The sequence below is a fragment of the Tupaia chinensis genome, unplaced genomic scaffold (genome assembly GCF_000334495.1).
Source record: "Tupaia chinensis unplaced genomic scaffold, TupChi_1.0 Scaffold000294_1, whole genome shotgun sequence".
NCBI lineage: Eukaryota > Metazoa > Chordata > Mammalia > Scandentia > Tupaiidae > Tupaia > Tupaia belangeri.
The window spans coordinates 1,086,741-1,098,160 of NW_006159779.1; the positions used below are offsets into that span (position 1 = coordinate 1,086,741).

The 11,420-nt window shown below is 55.8% G+C and overlaps 1 protein-coding gene across 2 annotated transcripts in view; it reads right to left on the reverse strand.

Moving 5' to 3' along the window:
* Positions 1–11,420, reverse strand: part of MPPED1 (metallophosphoesterase domain containing 1) — a 98,925-nt gene that overhangs the window by 30,150 nt on the left and 57,355 nt on the right. For both annotated transcript variants that reach the window (XM_006150670.2, XM_027772722.1), the window contains exon 3: positions 8,668–8,893. In XM_006150670.2, the coding sequence (XP_006150732.1) occupies positions 8,668–8,893 (226 nt within the window). The remainder of the gene's footprint in view (positions 1–8,667; positions 8,894–11,420) is intronic.

Below are 11,420 nucleotides of genomic sequence, written 5' to 3' on the forward strand. Positions count from 1 at the left end.
GAAAGTGCGAGCAGCGGAAGCCGGGAGCCTGCTGGACAGCGGCAGGACAGTTACCACTGCTCAGACCACATGAGGAGGCTCCGCTCTGCTGGGGCAGGCTGACAGTGCTCGGGGTGCCGCCTGGGGGTGCAGCAGTAAAGCATGGCTCTCAGGCTGAACCACAGGGAAGAGCTCCCAGCCCAAGTCCGGACCCCCCTAAGTGCAGCACCCGGGACGGTGACGCCAGACCTGCTGAGGATTAGGGGGCCCACCGAGTCCCTGTTGGAGGTGCTGTCTATCTGTCTCTCACTCATAGAAAGTTACTGAAATAAATTTTAAAAATAAAATAAGGGGGAGGTAGCCAGCAGCATGGAGGTTAGCTTACTCTGTGTTCTGTGCCCCAGACCTGGCTGCTTAAAACCAGACTAGGCATGTGTGTGTGCGCCCAAAATCCCAAGAGGAGAATGGAGGAAAAGGGACTGCAGTGTGGCCATCCCCTGGGGTGTGTGTGGGTGGGGGGATTTCTTGTTTTCTCTCTCTATGTCTCTCTCAGGCAAGTCCACACAGGCAAAAATTTCAAAAAATAAAATAAAATAAAGTTCCTGAACTACTTGGTTTCAGCCACCACCCCCCCACCACCACCCAATGAGACTAAACAGTGCACAAAGCACAGAAAGGGAAGGGCATCAGAGACAGACGCCAGGCCTCCCCCTGCCTCGTCCGAGGGCCCCTGCCCCTGCCCCACCGCTCCCTGGGCAGCCTGGCAGCTACTGGCTGGACGAAAAGCACTTCCCCATCCCTGGGCCGTGAGCAGCAGGCGTGTGATGCCCCCATGTCCCGAACAACATACACACAAGACCTCTTTGAGCAAGGGGACATCTCTGTTGTCACTTCACAGAAAGCTGAGATCCCGACCGTGGTCACACCACTAGAAGCTGCACACTAGGACGTGAATCTGGTCCGGCCTTCAGAGCCCCTGGACGTCTGCAGAGGGCGGACACCTGAGGCCCCTGGCACCTGGAAAGGGTTCAGGCCCGCCCCAGCACCCTTGCCTGGCCCCGAGGTCCCCCTGCCAGCAGCAAACCCCCAAGCAGAGGATCGGCATCCAAGCCTAGACGCCCAGCACCAGTCCGGTAGCCACTTCTCAAAGTTTAACGTCTCAGCGGGTTTAGATTTCTTCTTTCAAAATACCAGAAGTAATTAGACCAGATGGACGCGCTGCGTGCCAATTTCACTCTCTCCCTCACTCTCTTAAAAAAAAAAAAAATCAAAGCCGTTTTCAGTTAAATGAGAACGAAAAATGCATCCAAAACCCATAAATGAATACGGTATGTATACAGAGTTGGGTGGGTTTTTTTTTTTTAACACTTAGGATTTTATAACAGCTGAGCTCTTCCTCTCCTGCGGTTGTTCCCGCTCCCTTCCTCTACGCCACTCTCAGTGAAGGCCCAGCGCCGCGTCTGCATCCAGGGGACCTGAAATAGCCCCCAAGCGGCCTGGCAAGTCATGGAGCCCACAGCACACCGTCCCTTCCTTGCCCGACTGGATGGAGCCCCACTAGGGGAGGGCCAATACTGGGTCCAGTGGCTGAGGAAAGGGCATCTGCATGCCCGTCTTGGGAATTGTGGCCTGGGTGGCATGGAAAGTCAGGAGGTAGCACGGCCAGCCCTTCCTTTAGGGAGACCAGCATGGAGGAGGAGGAAGGCACCAGTGGGCAAGGAGTATCTAGAAGGCCTCGGCAAGTCCACAGAAAAATCCAGACAGGAGAGAAACAAGCCAGGCCTGGATTTTAACTGAGTCCTCATGGCCTGGCAGCTACACATCTGACTACTCATCTATTCATTCAACCAATAGTTGTGAGAGTAAGTCAGATGCAGGACAAGGCCCTGGAGTTAGGGCCACAGAAAAGAGATTTGGGTCCCTGCCCCTGCAGAGCCTCAGATGTTCCAGTAAGAAAAAGAGATGCTAAAGAAATCAACTGACAGAGCAATGGAGACTGTGGGCTCTCGAGTGAACCAACAGAGCAGGAGAGAGCCCAGACACAAACCCCAGGCGAAAGACAAGGGCGGCAGCACCCAGCAGTAAGCGGGAAAACCTACTATTGGTGCCAGGTCCAGGGAGCATCCACATAGGAAAAAAACAAAATATGACCCCTACCTCACACCATCAACACGTCATTCCTGGTGGATCCAACACCCAAACATAGAAGGCAAAACAAAAAAACATTCTGGTAGCAGAGTTAGAAACAAATCTTCATGACTTAGGGAAGGGAAGATTTCTTCTACTTTTGGGACACACAGAGAAAAAAACACTTACCAAGAAGAAAAACACTAAGACGTTTAACTACACCAAAATTAAGAATTTCTGTTCACCTGAAGGCTCTGCTAAGAATGGAAAAGGCAGGAAGAAAAGCTGCTGTGACATTGCAACTGACAGAGGGCTCATTCTCTATGCAGAATGCAGGAAGAATCTATGAACTGATAACAAAAAGACAACACAATTATTTATTTAAAAGGCAAAAGACTCGAGCACTTTAAAAAAGGAGGAAACCTGGGTACCAGCAGATGGTGTAATGGTGACGTCGCTGGACTCCCATGTAGTCGACCGCGTTTCAAGTCCCAGACCCGGTGGCTTAAAACTCACAGTGGACACATGTGCATGCATGCCCAAAATCCTACAGGAAAATGGAGGAGAAGGGATTGTGGCATGGCCATCCCGCCACGAGGTGATTTCTCACTTTCTGTCTCTCTGTCTCTCTTGGTCTCTCCAGTGAGTGCATGCACCCTATATCAAAAATCTCTAAAAATAAAATAAAATAAAATAAGAAGGAAATCTGAGTGGCCAATAAACATTTGGGATGATTCTTGCCTCACTGGTCACTAGGGGAAGGCAAATGAAATCAATTGAGCCACCAGAGGTGCACCCCAGAATGGGTACAGGGAAACGTCCTGCAACACCGAGTAAGGTAAGTTACTGGCAAGGACAGACGAGCTGGCAAAACCACTTAGAAACTGAAGCCGAAGAGCTGCACAGCCTCCACCTGGGCAACCCATCCAAGCCACGTGCGGTCGTGAGCCTGCTGTGTCTTATAAAGGAAAAAGACAACAAGCTCTCCAACTGACTCCCATGTAGTCGACCGCGTTTCAAGTCCCAGACCCGGTGGCTTAAAACTCACAGTGGACACATGTGCATGCATGCCCAAAATCCTACAGGAAAATGGAGGAGAAGGGATTGTGGCATGGCCATCCCGCCACGAGGTGATTTCTCACTTTCTGTCTCTCTGTCTCTCTTGGTCTCTCCAGTGAGTGCATGCACCCTATATCAAAAATCTCTAAAAATAAAATAAAATAAAATAAGAAGGAAATCTGAGTGGCCAATAAACATTTGGGATGATTCTTGCCTCACTGGTCACTAGGGGAAGGCAAATGAAATCAATTGAGCCACCAGAGGTGCACCCCAGAATGGGTACAGGGAAACGTCCTGCAACACCGAGTAAGGTAAGTTACTGGCAAGGACAGACGAGCTGGCAAAACCACTTAGAAACTGAAGCCGAAGAGCTGCACAGCCTCCACCTGGGCAACCCATCCAAGCCACGTGCGGTCGTGAGCCTGCTGTGTCTTATAAAGGAAAAAGACAACAAGCTCTCCAACTCACCACCTGCAGCCTGGGGCTGGTAACGGCCCAGCCAGAGGAACCGTGGCGAGAACTGAATGGGAACGTGCCCGGGTGAAGGCCTGGCGAGCACAGGCTGGCACCAGTTATTGCCCACCCTGTCCCAGCCTCAGCTCTAGGGCAGCAGGGCCTGGCTTGGTCCATTTCATGGTCATGAGAGCCCTACACTGAACCGGGCACACGCTGGCCTACAGAGGGCCTCAGAGCACAAGGCCGGGCAGAGAGGCAGGAACTGGTAAAATCAGACCCACCGACCTCCCACGCAGCCTCTCAGGAGAAAGCCACTGTGGAACCAAGGTTGCGCGGAGCTCGCTTCCTACTTGCCGCAGGTAGTCCTCGCCATGGAGGCTGGCCTACTCACACCACGGCACCGAGGGGCTCTCCCTCCCCTGCTCACACCGCGGCCCCCAAGCCTGGCACTGAGGGGCCCTCTCCCGGGAGTGGCCCACAGGCGGAGGAGCTGTGGCCTCTGAGGAGAAGGACTGAGAGGACACTAGGTCCCCTCACGGTGACTCCTGCTTGCATGCCCCTGGTGACGGACGTCTCGCCACCTGATAAAGCCACACTGCCTCTTCTCTGAGATCCCGCCTACCAGACAGCCTTCCAGCACTGGTGAGAACGCACACCCCATCACTCTCCTGAGTCCCCGATCTGCCTTCTGGGGGAGCAGGTCTGCCCTCAGCCCAGTTCACCAGCCCGTGCCCAAGGGCCACTGCTCCCAGGCCCCATGTGGCTAAGTCCTATTGACCTGTGACCCAGCCACCGGGGTAACTATGCTTCTGAAGCTGCACGGAACCGCTCCCTGGCCCCCGACCCTGTGAAAGCAGACGTGAAGGCCAGGGAGGGAGGAAACCTGACACTGGCATTTAACACGGTCACAGCCAGCTTTGCCACGCACACCCTCCCAGTGCAGTGCCATATGTCCTGGTGATCGGTGCCAGGGCGCTCAGGCTGCCCAGCCTGAGCCCCGACAGACACACCCCGACACCCCACCCGGCACCAGGCAGAACTGGCAGCCGGGCCAGGAGGTTCTGCAGGCGTGAATTCCTTCCTTGGGCTATTAATGCCAACCCCACTTGGGTGGCTTCTGGCATCACCCGGGGGCTGGCTGTCCCCTCTGTCTGTCACACACTCCCTCACCCCTCAGCTGCTGGTGTCTTTCCAGCTGCTGGCTCTTCCCAGGGCCTCCCCTTCACGGCTCTGAGTGGATCTGGGCACTGGTCGCTGGATATCTCCCCAGGAGAATGCAGACCCTGGGGGGAAGGCAGCGGCTGTGTGTCTGCGCACCCCAGGTCTAAGCGGTCCGTGCTCAGTAAATACTGGAACCTGCCCATCTCCAACCCTGCCTCAACGTCCCAGTAAAGCCTGTGTGCACCCCTGAGGCCATTCTGAGGATCCAGGCCTGGCCTGTAGGGGGCGTCTGAAAGAGGACAGTGACACGTGGCCCTGGCGAGCCAAGAGCCCGGGGCCTCCACTGCCCTTCTGTAAAACGGGCGAGTGCAGGCCTGGCCCAGCGGGGGTGCTGCTGAGGTATCAGCTGGAAGAAAGTCATCCCAGGGTGACCGGGGGCTGAAGCACCCAGAACTGCCTGACCTACAGCCAGCCCAGCCTTAGGAACACCCCTCATGGCACTGGGACTGGGCTCTGCTGGCAGAGGGCCCTGGGGCTGGCGCTGGGCCCAGGCCTGGTCCTAGTCCCCCCAAGAGCCTGGGGAGCTGGTTGTCAAAGACCTGGCCCTAGTCCCCCAAGAGCCTGGGGAGCTGGTTGTCAAAGACCAGCGTGGGGTGCGCAGAGCTGCTCTGGGGAACCATGAGTGGTGCCTGGTAGCGCCCACACCCATCACCCCCATCCCCCACACTGGGCTCAGGTCAGGTCAGAGTTGGCAGGACAGGCGGGTCACCACAGGCACCAGAATCAGCTGAGCCCTCGTGACAGCTGGCACCCACCCTCTGGAGAAGGCACACTGTCGCTCCTCTTTGCAGAGGAGGAAACTGAGGCACAGAGACGTGAAACATCTCACGAGGGTCACACAGGTGAGGCCGAGATTTGAGTTCAGACGGGTTCCGACGTCACGCTCTTGACCTTTACACAGAATCATTTAATAAAAGAAAATAAGGTCTGGGAGAAGGATGTGAAAATCACTGGACAGAGACCCAGCCCAGAGCTGGCACCGAGAGCCTCTGCCCCTCCACTGCTGCCCCGGCCCTGCCTTCCCTCACACCCGGTCACCCGCGGGCCTGAGCTCACGCTGGGCCTCCAAGCACACCCTCCTGATTGGCTTCTGACCAGACTTGGCCAGCCAGGCCCAGCGCCTGTCCGGTGGAATCGGCCACCTCTGCGCCTCACCTTACCCTCCGTACTGAGCTCATCGAATCCTGAGCTGCCCAGAGGCCCTTCTCTGGGACCCCACAGGCTGCAGGGTGGGGTCATCTGTCTCTGTGCTTTGTGAGGACAAGAGAGATAACTCTGGGCACCTCCTGGGGCTCGGCAGAGGGGACACCCAGCACCCTGCACTTCCCCTCTGCTCCATGAAGAGGCCATGGCCAGATGGGACCAGGTCCTACATCTGCCCACGGCCTCCATCACAGATTGTACTATGTGGGGTACAGGGCAGGCCAGGGGGTTCCTAGACACTGTTCACAGCTCCTTTCCACATACAGGCTCTGGGACCCCAACAGTGTGCTCCAGCTGATTGTACAACCTCGGCCACCTCCCCATCTCTGCCTGCGACTGCCTTTCTCTTCCTCCAGGCTCAGGTCACCTCTTCTCCTCCAGGGGCCCTGCCAGGATCCAGCCACACTTTTAAGCACAGGTGATCTCTCCCTTCCATGTGTAGAGCCCACCTCAATCTACCAGCACTCGGCTCCCTGCAGTTATCATAGTGGGACCTCTCAGGACCAATCACCTACAAGACAGGGGTTCATCAACCAGTCCTCACAGGGCTGGCGGAGATTAGAGATTAGGGTTACAGAGCCTTTTACCCAGAGCTCAGCTTCCTATAACTGCTCAGAAATGATTGGATGCCATCGCCACGATCAACATCACCACTGTCTTAATCACCACCATTACCATCATTACCACCACAACTATCATCATCACCACTATTATCACTGCTGTCACCACCACAACTATTATCACCGTCATCACCACCACACTACCGTCATCACCATTATAACCATCATAACCATCACCATCATCACCACCACTCTACCGCCATCAACACCACTCCACCATCATCATTACCATCATTACCATAACCATCACTATCATCACCACTCCACCAACATCATTACCACCATAGTCATCACCATCATCCTCACCACCATAGCCATCACCATCATCACCACCATAACCATCATCACCATCACCATCATCATCACCACACTACTGTCATCATTATCATCATAACTGTCACCATCATCACTGTCATCATCACCACTCTACCAACATCAGTACCATACCACCATAATCATCACCATCATCCTCACCACCATAGCTATCACCATCATCACTGTCTTCATTACCACTTCACCATCATCACCACCATAACCATCATCACCATCACCATCATCATCACCACACTACTGTCATCATTATCATCATAACTGTCACCATCATCACTGTCATCATCACCACTCTACCAACATCAGTACCATCATAACCATCATCATCACCATCATCACCACCTTCATCACCACTCCATCATCAACATTACCATAACCATTCTCATTATCACCAGCAGCAGCAGCACTCCATCATCATCATAACTGTCACCATCACCCTCACCACCATAGCCATCACTATCATCACCGTCATCATTGCTACTTCACCATCATCACCACCATAACCATCACCATCATCATCACTGTCATCATCACACTACTGTCATCATTATCATAACCATCATCATCATAACCAACATGATCATCACCATCATCATCACCATAACCATCCCCATCATCATCACTGTCATCACCACTCCAACATCATTACCACCGTAACCAACATGATCATCACCACCATCATCACCATAACCATCACCATCATCATCACTGTGATCACACTACTGTCATCACCACCATAACCATCCCCATCATCATCACTGTCATCACCACTCCAACATCATTACCACCATAACCAACATGATCATCACCACCATCATCACCATAACCATTATCATTATCACCTTCTTCATCACCATCAGCAGCAGCACTCCATCATTACCACTGTACCATTACCAGCATCACCACACCATCACCATTACAATCGCAGCACCACCACCATCACCATCACACCACCATCCTCATTATCACCACCACCCTCATCACCACCATCACCAGGCTCCCAGGGACACTGGGAATCACAATAGGAGTCATGACTTGTTCTCACCTTGACCCTCAGAGGGGAGACTGGATTGCTCTGCGTCCCCCCAGAGAGCAAGGGCCCGACGTGCACTGTGTTTGAACAGCTGCCTCCTCCATGCAGTACATCAGGCTGCTGGCCGTTGATGAACATCCCCACCGCCCTTCCTGGCCAGGCTGCTCAGTCATCACCCCAGCCAAGCGCCTTTTGTATGTGTGGCCGGGTAGGGAGAGAGAGAACAGGCAGCAGGGGAAGAGTCCCAGCACTGTAGACTAAAGGTTAATTGCAGAGGTTCTGAAGCCAAACTGCGAGGCTTTAATCCCAGCCCTGCCCTGGCTGAGCTGTGTGACCTTCTACAATTTCCTCGCCCTCTCCAGGCAAGATTTCCTCACTTGTGAGGTGGAGGTAACAAGAGCGCCTGCCTGTACGTGCGGTGACGTAGCTCAGTATATCCTGGAGTACAGCAGATCCCCCCTGCCTCCCCAGCTACCTATGAGGACACTGGCCCAGAGAGCAGCAGCGACCTGCCTTGAGTCCCAAGCCCAGCAACCAGGGCTCCCTGCTGCTTCTCTACCCCCGCCCCAACACCCGCCCGGCAGTGGGCCTCAGCTCTGGTCTGGCCCATGGTCGGGACTAGCGCCCAGACCAACTCACCACGGGGAGCCATAGATCCTGAAGCCCCGCACGGTGACCTCCGAGTCCTGCAGGTAGATGCAGTTGGTGAGCAGCGACTGCACGTTCTCGTAGTTCTCCGGCTTCAGCTTCGACACAGACGGGAAGTAGTAAAAGTCCTGCTTGATGAGGTCGGCCATGAACTCCTGGTCGAAGGTCAGCTCGTGGTTGCCGGCGATCACGATCTTGTACTCGTAGGGCAGGCTGCCTGCAGATGACACAGACGGACACCGCATGGCGCCGCGGGCCTTCTGGAAGCCACAGCATGGCCAAGGGCTAGGACACAGGTGGGGGCACGCAGTTTCCTGAGCAGGAGAACCCCTGCCAGCACACTCCATCGGGCACCACCATTCCCAGTGACCACCATTCCCAGACCCTGCCTGCCCGGCAGGCAGCCCCAAACAGTGTGGGGCCAGCAGGCTCCTCCCAGGCCCGGAGCTGCAGGGGGCCTGGTCTCCCACTCGGGACTGTTTTGCCTCACTCTTTCTGTCTGTCTGGGCCAACGTTTCCCTGGAAGAGGTCCAGCTCTGGACTCCCAACTGCAGCTGTCACCACCTCATAGTCCCAGGCCCCAGTGGGGTGTCGTGGACCCTTCAGCCTCCACATCTAAGAAATTGCAAGCTCTCTGCAGAGCCCAGTGCAAACCTCTAGAGACCTTACACCGGTAAAAATGGCGGAGCCTAGCCCACCTCCATGGACCGCAGTGTCGGGACCAAGTCTAGACAGAACCATGACACAGCTGCCTGCGTGCGCCACCTGCGAGCTGCTGCCAGCACCATTCCAGCTTCGCCTCGTGCAAACTCCCAACAGCTCTTCCCTGGCATGCTTCTGTCTTTCTCTGGGCCCAAATCTACTGATGCCCCGAGCAGGGTCACTCACTGTCCCCCACCATTTGGCTGGGAGAGCTGGTTCTGGGCAGCGACCCTCACACAGCAGACTGAACCTATACAAGCCCAAGGCCACACAGCCCCTCAGCTCAGCAAACTCCATCCCCTCTGCCCTACCCCACCCGAGAGCTGGCCTGGCCCTAGGCTGGGGCCCCAGAACCCTACCCCCACCAGCCTCAGCTGCTGGGCTTCCGTGGCCTGGAAAGTGTTGGCAGTCACTGGGCCCTGCTCCGGATACAGAATAAAATACTGATGGTGAACTCGCAGACCCATGCCTTTCTGCCGGCCTCTCCCAGGTGGGGTGTGTCCTGGTGGGTTAGACAAGGGGCATATGAAGGTGGCAGCTTGACACAGGGGCCTCACTCAGGGAGATGGATGTCCAGACAGGAAATGGGTGACACCCCTTGATGATTTCACGAAGTAACTGTGACCACTTAATAGAACATTGAACTGACCTGAACTTGGGCTTTCAAAGGGGCCTCTGCAAGGCGAGAACCTTTCCTGAGCAGCTGCTCACAGTAGAGCCACTTCCCCTCCGTGTTCTTCAGTGTAAGGGACTACGAGGGCCGCCCCGGGGGTCTCCAGGCAATGCGCATGAGCCCCTCAGGCACACCAGGCCCAGAACCAGCTCCTGCCTCAGCACGTCATGTGGATGTGAAAACTGAGGCCCAGGACGCGGGGGTACAAGGTGTGGCAGGACAAGGTTGGGAGCGGGTGACAGCTGGATTCTGAGCCACTCCAGCGTGACCCAAACACTTTCCTGCTCAGGAGAACCTGGGGAGATGCTGGCCAAGGCCAGGACACAGGGCCCCATCCTGGGTGGCCCGGGGTCCTCTGAGGGCTCTCCAAGCCCACATAGGTGGAGGGGAGGCGCCTGTAGCTCTCTGTGCAGCCTCTCTGACCCCGGTGACCGTGACCCCCTCAAAGCCACACACGAGGTCTGAGCCGGCCGACCTGGGTTCAGTCCACTCTGTCACCCCTCACCTGGGCAAGTCAGTTAGCCCGAGCCTCGGTTTCCCCTCCGAGCAAGGTTGGTGTGCCCAATGACCTCCCTTCCCAGGGGCTGAGGCCTGCTCTTCCCCCAGGATCCCCGAGCCCCTTCCCCACGGCTCCCTCTCTCATGCTCCTCGAGACAAGGGTGGCAGCACCAGCGCCATGGTCCGTCTCCGGGGACGTAGCTCTAGAAACGGCGGAGCTTTCTGGCCTTGGCTGTGACACGGAACCACCCCTCCTGCATGTGTCTGTCAGCAGCTGCGTTCCAGAAAGGCCTCTCACTCCAGACCCTACAGGCTGCCGGTCTCACTGGAAACTGACGCCCAGAGCACAGGAGCAGAACCGGAAGTGAGCACCACCCAGGCTCCCACTGTCCCAGGAGGAAGCTCGGTCCCCAGCCCTTACGGAAGTCCAGGGAAGGGCCGAGCGAGCCTCACAGCCCGCGCTGCGCTGCGATTCCATGTCCGTGACGACACTGAGACAGAGCGCAGGGCCGGTGTGTACCCAGATCTCACGTGGCCGGCCTGAGCCGACCCAGACCCAGCAGCTTGAGAAGCAGAGCGAGTGTCTCCTGGCAGGGTGGGGAGCTGGGGAATGACTGCAGTGCGCCCACGCCCCACTGAGGGGCGCCTTCTTCCTTTCTCTTTGTGTCTCTCTATCACTTTTTGGCAAACACATACACCCTTTGGCCATTAAAATAATAATAATAATAACAAAAAGAAACAAAAAGCCCAGGACCCGGTTCTCACACATTCTGTCAAGCCACGCGCCCCTGACGCTGGCGAATGGCTGCTGGGTACCCACAGTTCCCCGCCCAACCACTGAGGGTGAGGGAAGCAGGGAGGGCAGCCAGCG